Source organism: Panthera onca, chromosome A1, assembly GCF_046562875.1.
Source record: "Panthera onca isolate mPanOnc1 chromosome A1, mPanOnc1 haplotype 2, whole genome shotgun sequence".
Classification (NCBI taxonomy): Eukaryota; Metazoa; Chordata; class Mammalia; order Carnivora; family Felidae; genus Panthera; species Panthera onca.
Window position 1 is genome coordinate 171,095,369 of NC_138339.1, and position 22,046 is coordinate 171,117,414.

General features: G+C 44.7%; 1 protein-coding gene across 2 annotated transcripts in view; it reads left to right on the top strand.

Annotated features, from left to right (window-relative positions):
• The window catches only part of STK24 (serine/threonine kinase 24), a 126,009-nt gene that overhangs the window by 39,000 nt on the left and 64,963 nt on the right, over window positions 1–22,046 (top strand). The window contains exons 1-2 of one of the 2 annotated variants that reach the window (XM_060636815.3): window positions 6,369–6,461; window positions 7,969–8,199. In XM_060636815.3, coding sequence (XP_060492798.1) covers window positions 6,384–6,461; window positions 7,969–8,199 — 309 coding nt within the window. In that variant the 5' untranslated portion in view covers window positions 6,369–6,383. Of the gene's footprint in view, window positions 1–6,368; window positions 6,462–7,968; window positions 8,200–22,046 lie in introns of those variants that run through there. The other variant, XM_060636816.3, reaches the window with a different exon arrangement.

Here is a 22,046-nt window from a genome sequence, read left to right on the forward strand (position 1 = left end):
TTTTAATAACTTGATTTTTAAATGGCTTAAGACTTACAAGAAGTTGCAGAAAACGCTGTGTAGTCCCAGTGTGCCCTTCACCTCGCCTTCCCAGGTGACTGAATCTTCCAGTGTCAAAACCAGTTAGTTGTTGGCACAGCTGTTCACTCAGGTGCAGGCCTAATTCACTGGTTTTTGCTTGGACTATTTTCTTATGGGGTGTATAGTTCTGTGAAATTTCATCACCACAGTCGCGATGCAGGACTGTTCCATTGCCGCAGAGAGTCTGCCTGTCCCTTCTTTCCCAGCAACCCCGCAGCTATTCTGCGTCACTCTTAATTCTGTCGCTTCCAGGAATGCTCTGTAAGTGGAATCATACACTATGCAGCCCTTGGTGTTTGTAGACCGTGTTGAGAAGGTGGGCGATGGGAGGATCGGTGGGGGTGGGGGCGGAAAAGTGGGGTAAGGAAGGAGCCGTGAGGTTCAGATTTCACAGTTGAGTGTGACTTCGGTCTCCAGATGACGCGTTGTCCTCAGCTGTTCTAAGCGGCAGAGGAAAACCATGGGCTCTCTGGAAGCTGAAGTCTGCCTACAGGTTTTGGAAGGTTGCGTAGTGGGTCAGTGGGAAGCACACCCGCTGTCGAGCCGGGCAGGGGGCTCTGCGGGGAGAGACGTCTCAGGAGGGTGATGTGTACGGTTTGGAGGGAGGGATGGGAGAGGAGTTGGGGTGCCGGAATTTGCAGCTTTGGCAATGGTAGGCGGTAACACTAGTGGCGCTGGAGCACGGGGTGGCAGAGCTGGGCAGATAGGGAAGGGAAGTGACAGCAGCCAGGGCGGAGGCGGGTTGGGGGTGGGGTGCATCTGGCTGGCACGTAGGTGCGGCTGAGTGCCCGTCGGCTGCCTTGGTGGTGGCCGCCTGGGGTGGTGGTGGGTGGGGGTGGGGAGTAGGACTCCGAGGCCGAGCTCAGCTGCCAGATGGATGCTTCCCTGGTCCAGAGGTGGGGACGGGGCACGCCTGCCACTGACTCCCCCTCCCCATCCAGCGTTCCCTCTGCCGCTGCACGGGTAGTAATGTAACAAGTAGCAAGCGTTCGAACATATCAAACTTGGCTCCTTTTTCTCTTTCTGGAGAAACAAAGAGAAAAGCTTGGCTTTAACCCAGAGCGGTGTAGTACGGCACGGCTGTGCGAGCGGTCCGTCTAAAGCCAAGGAGCTTTGAAAGTTAATTAGTAATGCCAGATGCGTGTTTTGTTGCCAGAAACGATCCAAATAAAACAGCAAGAGCTATTCAGGTTTAAAAATACAGAATACTTGTCATCGTAGAACTATTTTAATGAATTCTCTCGAGGGATTATGAAATACAGTGAATTGTTGCAGAAGCCTGAACTTCAGAAGGACACAGCCCTGCAGCGTCTCAGAGTCTTGGAGTGGGGAGGACGTTGCCCACGTGGCATTTCTTTCCAGAGGAATCTTGAAGGTGCAGGTGGCCTGTGCGACACTACTGCTGTGGACGTGTTTGTTCGTTACAAACCGGGGCTGGTAGGAGATCCTGGCTTTTGGGGTAGCTGGTCACCCTGCAACTTCCAGGTCTTGATCAGTGAGAAACTTTGGTGAAACCATTGACTCTGGATTCACCTGGGGCACTTTCCCTGGTGGCTTTTTGGCTCTTCCCACAATCCTTGAGCCTGAAGGTTTTCTGGGCTTGTGGGGGTAGGGCTTTGGAGCATTTTTGGAGTCCAGACTTGTGTCCAATCCTTGCATCTGAGGGAATGCGTCTTCCAGTTATTTCGGTCCGTTCTCCGGGATCCTGACCTAATATGAGGAAGTACAACACAGGCTCCGGTTTCCCTAGATCTTGTAATTAAAAACAGGCAAGCCGAGGCGTGAGTGCCCAGGAAGGTCCAGGATTTAGCTAAGGTTTAATGGGGCAGGCGGCCTGGTGTCGTTAGGAAGGAACGGTGATGGGAAAGAGAATAAAGCAGCCAGAAGTGGAATCCAAGTGTGGTTTCCCGGACGTTTCTGGACGCAGCGGTGGAGGTTTCGAGGGGGCTGGAGAGCCGGGCCTGGAGAAGAGCCCTCTGCTGGAGAACCTAAGTGCAGGCCTCGTGCTCTCCGTGAGTCACAGTAGTGCTTGTATCTGGAGACGCTGTCATTTCTGCTGTTACTTTTCTATCCCCTTGACCCCTCCCTCAGGAGGAAACAGACTTTTAGATGCTGCTAATGGGGTCATAGGGTTTAGCAAACATGTAAATGAGATTCTTGCTCTTCCATCAGGAGAAGCCTCGCCTTCCTTCATTCCCTCAGAATGAGGGTCTCTAGGTCAGCAGCGTGGGTGGGAATTTTCCTGGACACACCTAACTGGTCTTTCTGAGCGATGAGTCCAGGAGCTGAGGGGTGGGATGTTTCTGTGCAGGCAGGACCCCACCTGGGGCTCCCGGCCACCACCCCCCCCCCCCCCCCCCCCCGCCATGTTGATCCAGGAGAGGCGAGTGCTGGCAGGAGGGTCCCGACCTGCCGCTGCTTCAGAGAAGGCTGTGCCACTGCGTGTCCTGGCTCCTGCCCGCGACCTGGCTGGAACTCCAGCAGTGGGGCCCTGCTGCCCGTCGGGCAGGTGGCATAGGTGGGTTGAGGCTCTGGCAGGCCTTTCTCGTCTGGGATGAAGGCCAGCGCTTTGTTCATCATAAACCTTTCTGAACAGAAAGTCCTCAAGGCGGCTGGCAGAGTGGGCACCTCTTCTACCAGAGAAAGCCACTTTGCTCATAGAACAGATGCTGGCAACAGAATCTTGACGTTCCTCTTTGAACTAGGCCATCGTTGCCACTGGTTTTCTTCTGACTGCGTGATAATGAATTGCCAAAGGGCAAGGAACCTTGCTCGTGTAGTCCCCTGCTGTCACCGAATTAGCAGATGTCTTCCTTCTTACCAGGAACGGTTTGTAGCCTAGTTTACAGCTGCCGACACTGTGGCAGAGAGTGGGGAATGACACCCCACCCTCGAGCAGATGTGAGACAAAGTAGCTGCCTCGGACAGTACGGGCTTCAGGGAAAAGGGCTTTGGGGAAGGTGGTCGAAGTGCGGTGTGAACAGCCGTCTTAAACGAGGCCATAGGGAGTTCAGGCGGTGTATTACAATGAAACATCCTCCAGAGTATAGAACATCCATCTGTACCTGCTTCCCTCTCCCAGGATGGACACTTTTCTCCTGCAGTGATCTGTGATCTCTGTTGACTTTGTCACCTATCGTTGTGTGACATCACCCTAGAACTTTGGTCCTAAAACAGCGATGATTTAGTGTTTCTCATGATTCCTGGCATTGACTAGGGGTGGCGGTGGGCCAGGGGGTGGGGGTGGGGGGGTCCTGCAGGCCTCGTCTGGGCTCATTCACATGTCTGTGGTCAGCTGGAGAACTGGCTGGCTGCAGTTGGCCTGGGTGTGAGGCTAGTGACTTCTTCATGTGACCTCTTCCGCAGGCTAGCCCAGGCCCATTTTTGTGCTGACGGAGGCATTGCAAGAGGGCAAGGCAAACACTGCAGGGCCTCTTAAGGTTTGACCTTGGAAATAGCACAGCATCACAGGAAATCCTCAAGGCCAGTCCCGGTTCAAGCCACCTCTTGGTGGGAGCGAGTGGTATAATGGCTTTGGGGTGTGGACATAGGAGGATGGAGTTGTTACTGGAATTACCAGCTTGCCTCTGTCCCTAAGGATTCGTGTCCCTCACACCTGTAGGACATATTCCTCTCCCATTTTTGCTCGTCCTTTGTGGCACAGCATCGGCCTGAAAATCTGTGCCCTGCCTGCCTCAGCTAAGGATGGTTGCAGCAGGGCCACTAGGTTATAGTTCCTTAGGTATGGTTCCTCTTTTTTTTTTTAAGTTTATTTTTGAGAGAGATAGAGCACAAGCAGGGGAGGGGCAGAGAGAGGGGGAGACACGGAATCTGAAGCAGGCTCCAGGCTCTGAGCGGTCAGCACAGAGCCTGACACAGGACTTGAACTCAAGAACCGCGAGGTCACGACTTGAGCCGAAGTCAGATGCTCAACCGACTGAGTCCCCCAGGTGCCCCTAGGTCTGGCTCCTCTTGATTCAGAGAGCTGTGAATTGAAAAGACACCCCCCAAAAACAAACACACAAACATGGCAAGGTGGGAACAAGGTAACTGTTCAAAGAGGAGGGGGGCGGTAGTGAGCAGCATACAGCAGTAAATTGTCCCCAGCAGCTCTGGGGTCTAGCCCAGCACATGCCGTCTGGGCATCAGTTGTGGTGTCAGTCATTGGTGGTGAGTAACCAGCCCACCAAAGCTGGTTGGTTCAAAACAGCAGATTTATTACATCTCATGATTCTGTGGGTTGACTGGGCAATGGACTGGCCTCTACTGGGTGCTGTCAGGTGGTTGCAGGGAGCAGGTGGCCGGGACTGAGGCTGGATGGCGGAGAGTGATCTGACCTTGTCTGCGTGCAGAGGCTGAAGCGGGTCCCTCCCACATGCTTCCATTCCCAGCCTCGCTGGCCGGCCCTTTTGGGGCCTAGGTTTAGAAATCACATTCTGTTGCCAGAACACGGGTCTGGATCCGCCCAGATTCCGGGATGGGGATGTGGGCTCTCTCTTGCTGGGAGGAGTGCCAGTCACATCGTAGAGGGGCGTGAACATAGACGTGATGAATTGTTTGGTTATTTTGGTAGTAGGCTCCCACGCCATCATCCCTTCCATTGTAGGAGTTTGGATACGTTTTTGTTGGCTTCGTTTTCTATTAATTCTTGAAAAGGAAATGTCACTGTTTTTTCTTAGTCTGGGGGTGGGAGACTTAGCAGAGGGTTGTCAGGTTAGATAACCTAAAACAAGTCACATCTTCGTGGCACGTCACCTTGTCAAGGCTGCTCTCCTTCTTTCCCCAGATTTCCTGACCGTTGTGGTTCTGTATCACCTGGGCACACTCCGATTCTTGGGCCCCACACCAGATTTGCTGAACCAGAAATTCCAGGGGTGGGCCAGACAGCCTGTGCTCTAACACGCCTGCCAGGTGATTCTGATGCCCCTGAGACTTGAGAATCACTGTTCCTGCAGATTCGTTTTTGTTTTTTAATTTTTAAAAAATGTTTATTTATTTTTGAGAGAGAGAGAGTGTGTGTGTGTGTGTGAGAGAGAGAGAGAGCAGGGGAGGGGCAGAGAGAGAGGGAGACACAGAGTCTGAAGCAGGCTCCAGACTCTGAGGTGTCAGCACAGAGCCTGATGCGGGGATGCGGGGCTCGAACTCACCAACTGTGAGATCATGACCTGAGCTGAAGTCGGCCGCTTAACTGAGGCACCCAGGTGCCCCCATTCCTGCAAATTCTTACTGCCACTTGCTTACCCTTGTAAGCCAGAGATATGGCCCCCCTCCCCTAATTTCTTGGACTCTCTGTCCCTGTCCGAATTAGGGTATTCTTCGTAGTATCTACTCCCCCTAGATTGTGTTTGTGTCAGTGTAAGGCTGGGGCTTTCTTATTACTCAGGGGACCTTTATTGGCCAGCAGTCATTGTGCCCGGGCATGTGGGCACAGCAGTGAAAAACATGGTCCCTCAGTTCCTTCAGCTTATGGTCTGGTGAAGGAGCTAGTGTGCTCTGGGGGGACGGCCAGTTCAGTAGGGCGATGACAAATTCAGTTCACGTATGTTGTGCTTGAGATGTCCAGGTAGAAATATGTATCTAGTAACTGATCCGAGGAATTAAAATTCAAAAGGCGAGGCTGGCGCTAGCAATTTGAAAGGTACCGTATACACGATAGTTTAAAAACAGCTCTTCCTCAAAGGTGTTGGGGTTTTTTAAAAACATGGATTGTGTACTCTTGCCCCCGTGTATGACTGAGAATGTTTTGGGGATCTCCCAAGCATCCCAGGTAATTCTGACCAGCCGGATTTGGGGAACCTGGTATCAAACCTTGAAACTATACTGGGAGAATGAGTAGAGAAGGGCTGGGAGGCCAGCGTGGAGCCACGGGGAGAATACCTGTGATTCGGCCGCGTGGGTAGAGTCTGTGGGAAGACTCCTCTGGAACTAGGGCCTGGGGAGGAGACGAGTGGAGGGCAGGGTTTAGATACCAGGGGACTGGAAAGTTCCCAGAGGGAGGGCTTCGTGGAGGAGGTTCAGATCTGACACTGCGCCACCCGAAGCCAGAGCCAGACTGCAGCGGTGACCCGCGAGGGGCGGGGCGCCTGGCTGGTCCCGGGGACTTGCAGGGAACTCTCACGGAAGGAGAGAGTGGAGGAGGAGGGTGACCAGAGAAGCCAGGTGGTTTTGTTTTTGTTTTGTTTCCTTTTAATGGGAGAAACTGGATCCGTCCGCCAAGGGCGAAGGGTCTGTAGAGAGGGCTGAACGGAAGAGGGAGCGACAAAGGGGGCTGCTGATGAAGCCACATCCTGGGGGACAGAAGGATGGACTCAAAAGCTCAGCGTTTAGGATTGGCCTTGAGGAAAAGGAGGGCCACCCCCCCTCATCGTGGAGGGAAGGAGGTAAGGGAGGGGTTTGCAAACAGGGGTTTCTAGCTGCTGTAAATGGACGTGGTCTCTCTCCTGTTCCTTTTTCCTGGTGACCGCAGGATGCGTTTCTTGCTTCCTTTGCTCATTTTTACTGAGAGGGTTGGTGGGTTTTGTGAGCTTTTACAGTTTGGTGTGCATTCTCAGAAACGGGACCTCTCTGGGGTCCCTGAGACCACCCACGACCGTCAGTTTGCCCAGGCGTTACTGGGGTACGTGATTTCCACAGGGCTCACGCTGGCACAGCAGCATCTCCACATCGGGGCCTGGCTGGATGGGCTCCAGCTCGTGCTTGGAACTCTTTGTGTTTCCTCGTGGGAACAAGTTACCAGTTAGCGCCTGGTTAGCCCGCAGAGCTCGTCCGACAGTGCCGCCGAAATGCTGTGATTCTGTGTCTTCCCTCTTTACTCGCTGCCCCCCCATACGTCCTCTCCTTGTGCCTGTTACTCTCCCGCCTCTTTAGCCCCCCTCCTTCCCCATCTTACTCCCTTTTCCATATTTCAGTTTCTTACAAGGACTGGGAGACTTTGAGGGGGGGCCCGGTGTCCTCTTGCTCACGTACACCGAGGGAAGGTGTGTAAGGTGGCGGCTCGCCCGGTCCTCTCCTGCTCTGTGGGGTTTCAGGTGATGCCAGCAGCGTTTTGGGCTTGGCAGTTCCTTGTGCCAAGATATGCAGCATCCTCAGGTCTCCTTGCTGAATGTCAGTCTCGCCCCTCGGTTTGTGACAAACACTGCCTCATACCATTTCCAGACATCCCCTGGGGATGACAGTGTGTTGCCCATTGAGAATTCAGCTGCTCATACCTCTGTGGTCAGGAAGCCGTTAGGATGGGTGCCAGAGTCCCTACATCTGGGCCCCTTGGAAATGTACGCTGTGTGTGTTCGTGCGATCCTGTTGGTGGTTAAGAGCTTTCGCAGCGATTTCAAGGAGGTAATGTTAACAAGACAAAAGAAATCAGGTTCTTTGTGTTTTCTGGGATCTGGTTAAAATATTTAGGCTATAAGTGAAGATGCATAGGACTGTGTTTGTTGGACTTTAAAACATGGCCTCTTAGGAAACGATTAAGTACTACTTAACCTAAATTTAGTATATACCAACCTGCACTTAGAAATTTTGAGCGGGGGGGAAGGAAGGAAGAAAAGTGGAATATTTGCTTAAACAAGAGTGTTTTTCAATAAATCCATATATCATAATATGTTCAAATAAGTGTTTGGGTTTTTATTTAATTATGCAAATGCTGGAGCCTTTCCCAGTTGTTATAATCTGGGTTATTCTTATTTGCACACTTGCCGTGTTTCGTAGAGGTGAGGCTTAGAAGTCTCTGTGTCCCGAATATGAGGAACTGTGGTCACAACCAGTGTGACCCTTAAGAAAATGGATCAGTCCTTGGAAGACCGTGTTGTGTATGTTATGAGTAAAAGGAAAATCAGTCCCCATACTGTGAGTTATTGAAGTCTCCCTTCTTTTCCTTCTCTTCTACAGAACCTGAAAGCAGATCCAGAAGAGCTTTTTACAAAACTGGAGAAAATTGGAAAGGGCTCTTTTGGTGAGGTGTTCAAAGGCATTGACCTTCGGACTCAGAAAGTGGTTGCCATAAAAATCATTGATCTGGAAGAAGCTGAAGATGAGATAGAGGACATTCAACAAGAAATCACAGTGCTGAGTCAGTGTGACAGTCCATACGTAACCAAATATTATGGATCCTACCTGAAGGTAAGGCCTGAAAATAAGAGCGTGATTTTCCGTGACGCAGCGCTTGACCGAGCTGGAGTGGCGTATATAAAGGTCGTCAGTAGCACAGCAGGCTTTCAGAGGAAGGAGAAATGTTCTGACCTTAGCAGTCAAAAGAACCTGGCGTCGACAGTTTTATCATCTTAAATGTCACCTATAGAAATATATTCTGGTTAAAGCATGTGTTGAAATTCCCTTTCAAACAGGAAAGCGTATTTTTGAGCAGGACTTGGTCACCAGAGACACATTGATTATGAAGGTATTGTAACTGACAACCATGAATTTACCTAATTTTAGCATGGTGAAAACTCGTGCTAACCTAAGAATATTAGCCTTTTGATAGTCTCACTGATCAACTGTAGCTTAATGCTGTTTTAAATAACTGCTGGAACTGATAATATTTTGTGAACTACTTTATCTATATTTGACTTTGAAGAATTCTAGGGAAGTAAATAATTACTTAAAAGAGTTGTGATACAGTACTACAAATTGTCCTTGATTTCACCTTGTTCTGTAAGTAGGAAAAAGAAGAGCATTAAAAATCGTTTTCCAGTCTGGCATGGAACCATTTTAGATGTTGTAGGGCACTCCTGCCGCCCCGCTGAGAAAGTAGAAGACTGTCGCTTGTGTTTCGGCTTCCTTGGCCTGTGCCTGTTTACTGACCTTAGCAGTATCTTCCCAGACGGAGTTTTGGAAATGTTTAAGAATTGGTGAACAAAAATTCTAAAATAACCCTTGGGGAAACCAACACTTCCTAGGTAGAAAGAACTACTTCCTGAGAGAGGCAGCGGTGAGCCCAGATAACGCACGGCTGTGCTTCCTCCTGCCCTGGGTTTATCCTCTAAAATCTTCATGGGGTCGCGTGCACAGTACACGCTTTGATTTTGCGGAAATGTGATAATAAGGTATAAGCGGAAGGATGGCCAACTTGAGAACCATCGATTCACTTAAAATGAATATTTAATGAAATAAAAATTGAGCAGTAATCCAGTTTTCTTATTTTGGCAATATGGCGTAGGTCCAATGGCAAAGGATGGCCCGGAGGATGGTCGTAGGTCAAATGCAGCATTTTGAAATGGAAAGATTTAAGTTTTGGAGTCCTATGTCTTGGACTTGTATCTTGTCTTCGTGTATGGCCTTGAGCAAGTTTGTTTTTTAAAAAAATTCCCTGCTTCCTCCTTTGTAAAATGGAAAATTATGGTATATACATTTCACGGTTGCAAAGATTAAATGGTATCAAGACCGTGTAAAAATAACCTACCATGTGGTAGGTACTTAATGAGTGTTCGTTTCCTTCCTTAATTGATGAATTTATTCATACCTCATCTCTGAAGTAATCTAGCAGTGAAGGACATGCTCACTGAGGTCAAAGCAAGGAGGAGGAAGGACCCCAGTGATGGCAGTGAATGTTGTATGTGTGTGTGTGGGTGGGTGCACATCCATTTACGGTCTCGAGAGGGCAGGAAGGGAAGCACTATATGTTTTGATTCTCTTCCAAGGGAACACATGTGACTTGCATACGAGAAAGCAAAGGTCTTCTTGATCTTAAATTTCTACTGCGAAAAAACAAATAGTTAAACTCAACTTGAACTCTGCTGTATCACATAATATCCTTTGTGAAATGACTTCAACAGTAGTTTTATAGTAAATTCAGAGTTGGGTTTCCTGTGGTATGCTGGTATTGTATTTTAATATGAATTATGGTACCTTTGGCAAAGGCAGGGTTGAAGATTCTCACAGATTTTTGGTGATTTATGCGAGCTATGGAAATAAAGGATCAGTGGTTCAAAAGTTATCTTTTCAACCTCAGTTCTCCAGCAAAATTTTTACTGGAATAGATTGCTTTATTATGGCCAAACATGGTGTTCACTGTACATATTTAGAGATTCCATCTGGTATGTCCTGTTCTTGCCTGAGTCACTAATTCTAGAGCATCCATTCCAAGTCAGCCTAACCTTGATCTAGAGTTGCCCAGTAAATTTGTTTGGTTAGCATAATGCCAGCTGCTAGAATAACCTCCCACATTTCTAATAGCGCACATCTGACAGAAGTTTATTTCTTGTTCCCTGGTAGTCCTGATTGATGAGTGGTTTTCCCCCAGTTTTGTAGGAATCCTAGTTTCTTCTGTTTTGTTCTTCCTTCCGTCTTCCATACATGGCTGTGCTCGTCTGCCTTAAGTCATCGTGAGGGCCAAAATGGAGGCTCCCGTGAGAAGTGTCCATGTGCCCAGGCCTAGATAAAGAGCACATTCTTCCTGCCCACATTCCCCTGGCCAGAACGCCACCACGCTGCCACACCTGACTCTGGAGAGGCTGGCAAATGGCGTCTCATCATGTGCGTCATGGAACAGGCAATGGGCTTGGTGCTCAAAGTCACTTACTCTGTAAAGGAAGTGAAGTAACTCATGGAGTGATTTTTTTCCACTGACTGTCTTCAGACAGTATGAAAAATTTGGATAACTTTGTCTAGAGTGTCTTATATTTTACTAGGCAGATTGTCTTTTAGAGACTATAACTGCCTCAAGAATGCCAAAAATAATAATCACCACCGTGAAACCTTGATTTCTTAAACCGTATAAAAGATGGATGATTCTGTCTAATTAAAAACATAAGGGACTTCTCTAGTTAAACAATATTGGCTGTTGTAAGTTGGGCAGAACACGAGTCCAGACCTGTGACTCTGTCCGCTGGTTCTCGTATAACAGAGTTTCATGAAGTTCTTTGGCCCAGGGAAGACGCTCAGTGACAAGCCAGAGGCTCTTCTATCATCTCGGTAGGCTCATGAAGTTTAAGTTTGTATAGTCCTAACTGTCCAGTCAGATACAAAATAAATCGACACAAAAGACGAATGGGTCAATGGGTCTTTGACACTAAGTTGAAAATTCCTGTGCTCTCTGGTTTTTGTTGCCCTTTTAAAAGCTCCCCATGGCATTCAGAGGTAATATTCTTATTAGTTCCTTAAGTGGTGATGGGAGAGGGCCTTCGACTTCACCTGGTGTGAAGGACTTTCACATACCAAGATGGGGCAAAGAAGAAATGAGCAGAAACTAGTTTCGTCCTACTGGGTTAGCATTCAGAGGTCTCTAACTGTGTCAGTTTCAATCATCCGGTCCAGAAAAAGAGATTAAGAACAATAGGTAAGTAGTGGTCTGAATATACTGAATGTTACCAAAGATGAGGTGAGTGGAGTTGATTTCCACTTGGTGGCTGGGATCAAATCACAGAGCTTCAGTGTGGTGTGGCAAGTTTTCCCCCCAAAGACTGAAAACAAAAACAAGGTCAGATGAAGGAGCAGAGGGAATTAATTTCAGCAGTGAGAACTTGAGTTTCTTTTGATGAATCTGACGCCTGGATGGGTCCTTAAAGGGTATTACTACACACCAAAGAAGATCTTCCTTTGTTGTAGTTTAGGGGTTTAATGTTAGGGAGATTAAACCAGTGAGGATATTTAATTAACCAGAAGCTTCTGTGTCCCAGCCATAAACCACTGGAATCTTAGGTCACAAAAATACTATCCTCAAGGTCATAATAAAACTGTGTGTGTGCATGCATATGTGTGTGTGCAGGGGGTGATCTGGTTGGTGTGCAGAGAGAGAATTGTTTGGTTTTTTAGTTAGGCAGTAAGGGCACAGTAGGATCTTAACAGGGCATGATGATGTCACATAGGATTCTAAGCCTCTTTTCTTCTTTTGCAGTCGTTACAATTTCTACTTATTCTTTTTAGCTGTATAGATCTCTCAGGTGTTTTGTTTTGTTTTGCAGAGATAGGCAGATTATTAGAATCTCCACTTTGAGATTCACTTGGAATCAAAGCCAGGGTTTTAGTCTTGGATCCTAGCATAGGTACTCGACTGTCAGGGTTTTTTTCTCCAGGCTGCTGACTTCCTGAGGATGAAAGACAGAAACGTAACAGTTATCTTGCAGGATTACTGATCAAGATTGAGAATATATAGATAAAGTGCCTGGCATATAGGAGACTTTTAGCAAGTGATGACTTAATTATTTTTTATTATTAAAAAATTTTTTTAATGTGTATTCATTTTTGAGGGAGGGAGGGAGGGCGGCAGGTGCTGAGAGACAGGGAGACATAGAATCTGAAGCAGGCTCCAGGCTCTGAGGTGTCAGCACAGAGCCCGATGTGGGGCTCGAACTCCCAAACTGCGAGATCATGACCTGAGCTGAAGTCAGACGCTTAACCGACTGAGCCACCCAGGCGCCCCTTAATTATTTTTTTAATAAGAGATAAGATACCTGTGCCAGATGCTTCAAAATTCTAAAAATCAGTTTTGTCATTTTCTTTTATAATAAGTACTCTCAAACATCAAGCCAGCGTAACCAGAGCAAATCAAGTGCAAGGCAAAAAAATCTAGAAAACAGAAAAGCTGTGTTTATCTTAGTTGTTTTTGTTGTAGTATTGATGCTAAGGAAACGTGTCCATGGAGTAGTCGTCTAATGTGGATTCAGATCCCCAACGGAAGAGTTAGGTTTTTCTTCAGTTCCTAAAATTTTTTTGGGTAGTTTTACTCATCAGATTCACTAGAAAACTAATATGGAAAAGTCCCCTGATGAGTTTTAGAAAATTGACTACTCTGTGTAAATACAAATTCTGCTGGTAAAAGGATTGGCTGTGTCATGTACCTTACAAGTACACTTTGCAGTAATTTTTTAAGGGTTAAATTATTTTGACTTAAAATTTTTTTTATTAAAATTTTTAAAAATATTTATTTATTTTTGAGAAGGGGGGGAGGTACAGAGAGCGAGAGAGAGGGAGACATGGAATCCGAAGCAGGCTCCAGGCTCTGAGCTGTCAGCGCAGCCTGACTCGGGGTTCGAACCCACAAACTGAGATCATGACCTGAGCCAAAGTCGTCGGATGCTCGACTGACTGAGCCACCCGGGCACCCCATTTTGATTTCTCATGTCTCTTTTTTTCTTCTTTCTTTTCCAAGGGGCGAATAGTAGCTCCTGATGAAATAGAAAAACCAATCATTTTGCCTTTAGGAAAAGAAGTAAAAGAAAAACGTATATTAATGGTGGTGTGTTTGTGAATGAGGCTGCTGGGTAGGCTACCATCCACCCACTTCTTAGGACTCCTTGTCCCAGTGTGACTGCTAATCGCCTCTCCCTTGACTTTCAGACACATCCAAGTTTAGATAACATAATCAGCCCATTACGCTTTATCTCCAGAAAGAAAACAAAACAAAACTGCAGTCTCTTGCTTCCCTGTATTGTATTATAATTTCATGATCTTTTTATCTCAGAGAAGAAATATTAATGTTGCTACATGATAATAAACATACCTGTTGGGACAGGTCCGAATTTATCTTTACTCACACTTTTTCCCAAACTGCCCCATGGTAGATCCTGCTTTTGTTTTGACCTGGTTTCTGACATAGTTAGGAACACAGATGGGTTATTCAGTTTTGGGAAGCATTTGCGTTCAACATATATGCCTGGTACGGGTACAAACTCTCCTGCGCTGCAGGAATTCTCATTCAAGTGCATGGATTCCTTCTCGCTCATGTCTTCCCCACCCCTGAAGGCAGACGGTCCTGGCACATTCTCCTGGAGGTACAGAAAATAAGATACAATTGGTACAGTATGTGAGACGTGATTTGCAGCTTAATTGAACTTGAGTCAAAAAGGCAGATTTAAAGGGCCAGAGAAGAGAGCCAGGACTCCTGTTTGGAGAAGTCCCTACAGAGCGCGGGACTTTCTGTGGTTGTGACAAAGAGCATGTGACATTGGGGCCCAGCCACCTAAATACGGTTCTTGCTATACCTCTCACCAGCTGCCCCATCATGTACCCGCCCACACTTGACGGTACCTGCGGCCATGTCTGGAGACGTTTTAGTTGTTGTTACTGGGGGATGCTGCTGCTGGCCTCTGGCAGGGGGTGTGCACCAGGGATGCTGCTACATGCCCTGCACTGCACGGGGACAGCCCCCACGGCAAAGAATCACATGGCCCATGCGCCCATAGTGCCAGTGGTGAGAAAATGCTGCCCCGTGGAATGAACGGCCATCTTTTGTCTCCGGATGTATAGGTAGAAGGGATGGTATTTCTAGGGCTGGCATTGAGATTCTTGGAAATATCCTAAGGGGCATTTTGGACAGAGAGTCTCAGAGACCGTGATTATGCCTGTGTGATTTTTATGGCCAGACCAGATTTTTGGGTTTGTGAGCATCACCAGCAGGAGGTGTCCAAATTCGGGACAGTGACTTTATACGGCTTTGTATGCTAGGCTAAACTGTGCAGTGTCAGTGTTTTGGGGACAGTGGTATCCGAAAGATGCTTTTCTGGGTGACTTTTGTTCTGATAGAAGACAGGACAAAGGCTGTAGGATTCCTCAGGACATTATGGGCCAAAGAAGCTTGTTCCCAGCAGGTATCATTTACCTAAATACTGTCTCTGAGCCTTTCTAGTCCAGTGTCCATTATATAAACTCTGCTGTTTTTAAACAAAGCAGTGGAGAGCAGTGCTGGTCTGGTTTCCCAGGGATGCAGTTCACCAGAGTGCGAGGAAGAAGTCCTTCCCCTCACTGACGGGTGTCTTCATGGGAAGTGTGAGTCTTCCTTGAGCACTTGCGGGCTTACTGCAAAATTCATATCCCTGGGACATTAATTAATATCTGGACTAGTGCTGGATAACAGGAGGCCCTCATCTTTTTAACATTTTCCATGTTTTCTGGCAGATTGATGACAACCAAGGTCAGAAGTTAATGCATGGAAAAGCAAGTGAGATGCTGTTATCTTGGTTACTTTCTTTCCTTTTTTATTGGTGTATCGTAAGATGTTTTTAATTTTTTAACCCTTTTTGGTCACTTCTTTAAAGTTTATTTATTTTTGAGAGAGAGAGAGAGAGATCACATAAGCGAGGGAAGAACAGACACACACACACACACACACACACACACACACACACACACACACACAGAATCTGAAGCAGGCTCCAGGCTCTGAGCTGTCACTGCAGAACCCAATACGGGGCTCGAACCCAGGAACTGCAAGACCATGACCTGAGCTGAAGTCGGATGTCTAACCGACTGAGTCACCCAGGCGCTCTTTGGCCTCTGTTGTTTTTAAACCAGGAGCATCATTCTTGGTGCTAAGGCAGAGATCTTACTATAGCCTCTCTGAGCTTTAGGCTAACTGCCTAACCAATCAAGTGGCCTGTTTTATTCTGTTAAATCAAGCTTTGGTCATTTTCTTACTGGATTTCTTTTCACCTTTTCCATTTGGAGCTTTTTTTCCCCCCTATTTTTCAGTTTGTGGCACCATCGTCATTGATCTGTGTAAGACCCTGGTCTGTTCTGATTTGCTACGTTTCCTCCTTCATCCCCACTGCCTTTTTCTTTTGTAGCATAGGTTTTGATATGTCTTAGGATACATGTGTCTTCAATAGATAAACATTTTATGTACTGTGTATGAGTTTATTTTTCCCGATCACAGTTATTTTTCAAAATTTGCACAGTGAAAACTTTTTTGGATGTATAATTCTTACAGTTCAGTGCATCTTTACAGGCATATGGCTTCTTACAACCACCACGCATGGGGCACAGAACAATCCCAGTATCCCAAAGAATTCCCGACCCATCCCTCACCTCAACTCCTGGCATCCATTGATCTGTTTGTTGCCCCTGTGATTTGCATTTTCCAGAGCATCATATAAATGGAATCACACACCTTTGTTACTGGCTTCTTGCAGTTAGCATAATGCATTTGGGATTAATCCGTGTTTGTGCATGTTATCAGTTGTCTGTGCTTCTGTATTGTTGAGTGGCATACTATTGTAATGATGTGCCATATTGGCCTGTCGAAGGGCAGTTGGGTGGTTTCCAGATTTTGGTGGTTGTGAATAACATTGCTGTAAACATTCACATACAGTTTTTATATGAACATAAGTTTTCCTTTCACAAGGGTAAATACTAGAAGTAGGATTTTTGGGTCATATGGTAAGTGTATGTTTGATTTTCTACAGTGACTGTACCTTTTTGCGTTGGCATTATCAGCATTTTTTATGTTAGCCATTTTTGTAAGTATGTAATGGTATCTCCTTGTGGGTTTTTTTTTTTTTTTTTTAAGAATATCTAAACCCAGCATGATGCTTGAACTCAACCCCAAGATCATGAGTTGCATGCTCTTCCGACCGAACCAGCCAGGTGTCCCTCATTGTGGTTTTAATTTGCATTTCTCCAATGACTTAGGATTTTGAGTATCTTTTCATGTGGCTCTTATTCCCATCAGCCCTCTGGACTGCATATTCTGGAGTGGGATACTTATTTAGTTAATACCAGCATGTTCTGAATAGCTTTACTACCTTATTCTCTGCGTTTTTCTGGTTTCTCTATTTTTTGTTTTTCCTTTTTAAAAACAGCTTTACGGAGATAGACTGCACATGCCACGTAGTTCATCCATTTAAAAAATGCACCATGCAGTGGTTTCTGGTGTATTCACAGAGTTGTGCAGCCATCACCATAGTGAACTTTAGAATGTTGTCATCACCCCAGAAAGAAGCCTTTCCCATTACTGGTCACCCTGCGTTTCCTCCCAACTTCCCCAGCCCTAGGCACCACCGATGTACTTCCTGTCTGTATCGATTTGCCTATTCTGAAAGCTTCATATAAATGGGATCCTATGGTCTGTGCTTTTTGTAACTGGCTTCTTTCACTCCTTTTACAAGTAGCGTGGAGCCTGGGCTTGAACTCATGAACCGTGATCATGGCCCGAGCCGAAGCCACCAGTCAGACATTCAACCAACTGAGCCACCCAGGTGCCCATAGCATACTGTTTTCAAAGTTCATCCTTATTATAGGATGTGTTGATAATTCATTCCTTTTTATTGCTGAATAGCAGTGCATTGCACGTATATATCACATACACATTCCTGTTTTTTAGGGTTTGATATGTATATTTTGGTTACTGATTTTTTTAAAATCCATTTTAGATATCATGAAGTATCTTCTTGGACTCCTTTGTACTTTTAACTGAGAGTATCCTTTGTTGAAAGAAATCCTTAGTTCTGATATGGTTCAATCCATCAATTTTTCACGTTCTGGTTTCTGCTTTTGGGATCCTTTTTAAGGAATCTGCGAATTCACTAAGGTGATAAAGTGTTTAAATTTTTTTTTCTTCTTTTAGCCTAACTTCCTATTAGATTTTTAATCTGTCGGTATATAGTAGGAAGGAGGGGTTTTATTTTTCCCCATGTAGTGGTACAGGCTGTCCATTACTATTTGTAAACGATCTGTCCTTCCCCCATACAGGTATGAGTCTTCTGTATTTCTAGACCTGTTTATGGATTTTCTATTCCCTTGCAAGACTGGTATCATTCATGGTTTGTGTGTGTTTGAGTGTGTGATTATTGGCTTGGCTTTAAGTCTTAATATCCGGAAGGGATAACCCACTTCACCTTTCCCACATGCAACAAAAGCATTTGCACGAGTTGTTTGAAGGTCTTTATTTTTCCATACAGTGTTTAGAATGAATTTGTACATTTTCTGTTTAAGATCCTACTGGAATTTAAAAATTTATTTTTGAGAATTGATGTCTTAAGCCATTCTATCCTTGAATGCAAACACCTGCCTTTTTTGGGGGGTTGTCTTCTGTGAACTTTAATAAAGTTAAATTTTCTGCCATAAAGATCTTGTGGATTTGTAGGTCAGTTCCTGGACATAAACTTTTTATGGCTATTTGGCATGATATATTTTTGGATTGCTTAGTTTAGGGAACTGTGAAGATTTTTTTTTCCACGTTGTTTTCTGTAATCTTGCTGAATTCCTGTTTTCTATGCGTATGCTTGCATCTATAAATAATGAGTTTTCTGTCTTCCCTTACACCACCTCATCAGTGTCTTACGTCTTAGGTTTTGGCCGTGGCCTCTAGTACTGTGTTGATTATGTAGGGATAGGAAGGATATACCTGTCTTGTTCTTGATCTTAAAGAGAATGCATCTTAAAGTTTTCTTTAACAGGTTTGGTGTTTCGTATAGAATTTTGGTGTATAGACTTTTGTTTTTGTCTTTTTAAAGTCAGCCTCTTTTCCTAGTTAGAGGGCTTTTTTATTTTATTTTATTTTATTTTATTTTATTTTATTTTATTTTATTTATTTTTTTTTATATGAAATTTATTGTCAAATTGGTTTCCATACAACACCCAGTGCTCATCCCAAAAGGTGCCCTCCTCAATACCCATCACCCACCCTGCCCTCCCTCCCACCCCCCATCAACCCTCAGTTTGTTCTCAGTTTTTAACAGTCTCTTATGCTTTGGCCCTCTCCCACTCTAACCTCTTTTTTTTTTTTTTTTTTTCTTTTTCCTTCCCCTCCCCCATGGGTTTCTGTTAAGTTTCTCAGGATCCACATAAGAGTGAAACCATATGGTATCTGTCTTTCTCTGTATGGCTTATTTCACTTAGCATCACACTCTCCAGTTCCATCCACGTTGCTACAAAAGGCCATATTTCATTCTTTCTCATTGCCACGTAGTATTCCATTGTGTGTATAAACCACAATTTCTTTATCCATCAGTTGATGGACATTTAGGCTCTTTCCATGATTTGGCTATTGTTGAGAGTGCTGCTATAAACATTGGGGTACAAGTGCCCCTATGCATCAGTACTCCTGTATCCCTTGGATAAATTCCTAGCAGTGCTATTGCTGGGTCATAGGGTAGGTCTATTTTTAATTTTCTGAGGAACCTCCACACTGCTTTCCAGAGCGCCTGCACCAATTTGCATTCCCACCAACAGTGCAAGAGGGTTCCCGTTTCTCCACATCCTCTCCAGCATCTATAGTCTCCTGATTTGTTCATTTTGGCCACTCTGACTGGCGTGAGGTGATATCTGAGTGTGGTTTTGATTTGTATTTCCCTGATAAGGAGCGACGTTGAACATCTTTTCATGTGCCTTTTGGCCATCCGGATGTCTTCTTTAGAGAAGTGTCTATTCATGTTTTCTGCCCATTTCTTCACTGGGTTATTTGTTTTTTGGGTGTGGAGTTTGGTGAGCTCTTTATAGATTTTGGATACTAGCCCTTTGTCCGATGTGTCATTTGCAAATATCTTTTCCCATTCTGTTCGTTGGTTGCCTTTTAGTTTTGTTGGTTGTTTCCTTTGCTGTGCAGAAGCTTTTTATCTTCATAAGGTCCCAGTAATTCACTTTTGCTTTTAATTCCCTTGCCTTTGGGGATGTGTCGAGTAAGAGATTGCTACGGCTGAGGTCAGAGAGGTCTTTTCCTGCTTTCTCCTCTAAGGTTTTGATGGTTTCCTGTCTCACATTCAGGTCCTTTATCCATTTTGAGTTTATTTTTGTGAATGGTGTGAGAAAGTGGTCTAGTTTCAACCTTCTGCATGTTGCTGTCCAGTTCTCCCAGCACCATTTGTTGAAGAGACTGTCTTTTTTCCATTGGATGTTCTTTCCTGCTTTGTCAAAGATGAGTTGGCCATACGTTTGTGGGTCTAGTTCTGGGGTTTCGATTCTATTCCATTGGTCTATGTGTCTGTTTTTGTGCCAATACCATGCTGTCTTGATGATGACAGCTTTGTAGTAGAGGCTAAAGTCTGGGATTGTGATGCCTCCTGCTTTGGTCTTCTTCAAAATTACTTTGGCTATTCGGGGCCTTTTGTGGTTCCATATGAATTTTAGGATTGCTTGTTCTAGTTTCGAGAAGAATGCTGGTGCAATTTTGATTGGGATTGCATTGAATGTGTAGATAGCTTTGGGTAGTATTGACATTTTGACAATATTTATTCTTCCAATCCATGAGCAGGGAATGCCTTTCCATTTCTTTATATCTTCTTCAATTACCTTCATAAGCTTTCTATAGTTTTCAGCATACAGATCTTTTACATCTTTGGTTAGATTTATTCCTAGGTATTTTATGCTTCTTGGTGCAATTGTGAATGGGATCAGTTTCTTTATTTGTCTTTCTGTTGCTTCATTGTTAGTGTATAAGAATGCAACGGATTTCTGTACATTGATTTTGTATCCTGCAACTTTGCTGAATTCATGTATCAGTTCTAGCAGACTTTTGGTGGAGTCTGTCGGATTTTCCATGTATAATATCATGTCATCTGCAAAAAGCGAAAGCTTGACTTCATCTTTGCCAATTTTGATGCCTTTGATTTCCTTTTGTTGTCTGATTGCTGATGCTAGAACTTCCAGCACTATGTTAAACAAGAGCGGTGAGAGTGGGCATCCCTGTTGTGTTCCTGATCTCAGGGAAAAAGCTCTCAGTTTTTCCCAATTGAGGATGATGTTAGCTGTGGGCTTTTCATAAATGGCTTTTATGATCTTTAAGTATGTTCCTTTTATCCTGACTTTCTCAAGGGTTTTTATTAAGAAAGGGTGCTGGATTTTGTCAAAGGCCTTTTCTGCATCGATTGACAGGATCATATGGTTCTTCTCTTTTTTTTTGTTAATGTGATGTATCACGTTGATTGATTTGCAAATGTTGAACCAGGCCTGCATCCCAGGAATGAATCCCACTTGATCATGGTGAATAATTCTTTTTATATGCCGTTGAATTCGATTTGCTAGTATCTTATTGAGAATTTTTGCATCCATATTCATCAGGGATATTGGCCTGTAGTTCTCTTTTTTTACTGGGTCTCTGTCTGGTTTAGGAATCAAAGTAATACTGGCTTCATAGAATGAGTCTGGAAGTTTTCCTTCCCTTTCTATTTCTTGGAATAGCTTGAGAAGGATAGGTATTATCTCTGCTTTAAACGTCTGGTAGAACTCCCCTGGGAAGCCATCTGGTCCTGGACTCTTATTTGTTGGGAGATTTTTGATAACCAATTCAATTTCTTCACTGTTATGGGTCTGTTCAAGCTTTCTATTTCCTCCTGATTGAGTTTTGGAAGAGTGTGGGTGTTCAGGAATTTGTCCATTTCTTCCAGGTTGTCCAGTTTGTTGGCATATAATTTTTCATGGTATTCCCTGATAATTGTTTGTATCTCTGAGGGATTGGTTGTAATAATTCCATTTTCATTCATGATTTTATCTATTTGGGTCATCTCTCTTTTCTTTTTGAGAAGCCTGGCTAGAGGTTTGTCAATTTTGTTTATTTTTTCAAAAAACCAACTCTTGGTTTCGTTGATCTGCTCTACCGTTTTTTTAGATTCTATATTGTTTATTTCTGCTCTGATCTTTATTATTTCTCTTCTTCTGCTGGGTTTAGGCTGCCTTTGCTGTTCTGCTTCTATTTCCTTTAGGTGTGCTGTTAGATTTTGTATTTGGGAGTTTTCTTGTTTCTTGAGATAGGCCTGGATTGCAATGTATTTTCCTCTCAGGATTGCCTTGGCTGCATCCCAAAGCGTTTGGATTGTTGTATTTTCTTTTTTGTTTGTTTCCATATATGTTTTAATTTCTTCTCTAATTGCCTGGTTGACCCACTCATTCGTTAGTAGGGTGTTCTTTAACCTCCATGCTTTTGGAGGTTTTCCAGACTTTTTCCTGTGGTTGATTTCAAGCTTCATAGCATTGTGGTCTGAAAGTATGCATGGTATAATTTCAATTCTTGTAAACTTATGAAGGGCTGTTTTGTGACCCAGTATATGATCTATCTTGGAGAATGTTCCATGTGCACTCGAGAAGAAAGTATATTCTGTTGCTTTGGGATGCAGAGTTCTAAATATATCTGTCAAGTCCATCTGATCCAATGTATCATTCAGGGCCCTTGTTTCTTTATTGACTGTGTGTCTAGATGATCTATCCATTTCTGTAAGTGGGGTGTTAAAGTCCCCTGCAATGACCACATTCTTATCAATAAGGTTGCTTATGTTTATGAGTAATTGTTTTATATATCTGGGGGCTCCGGTATTCGGCGCATA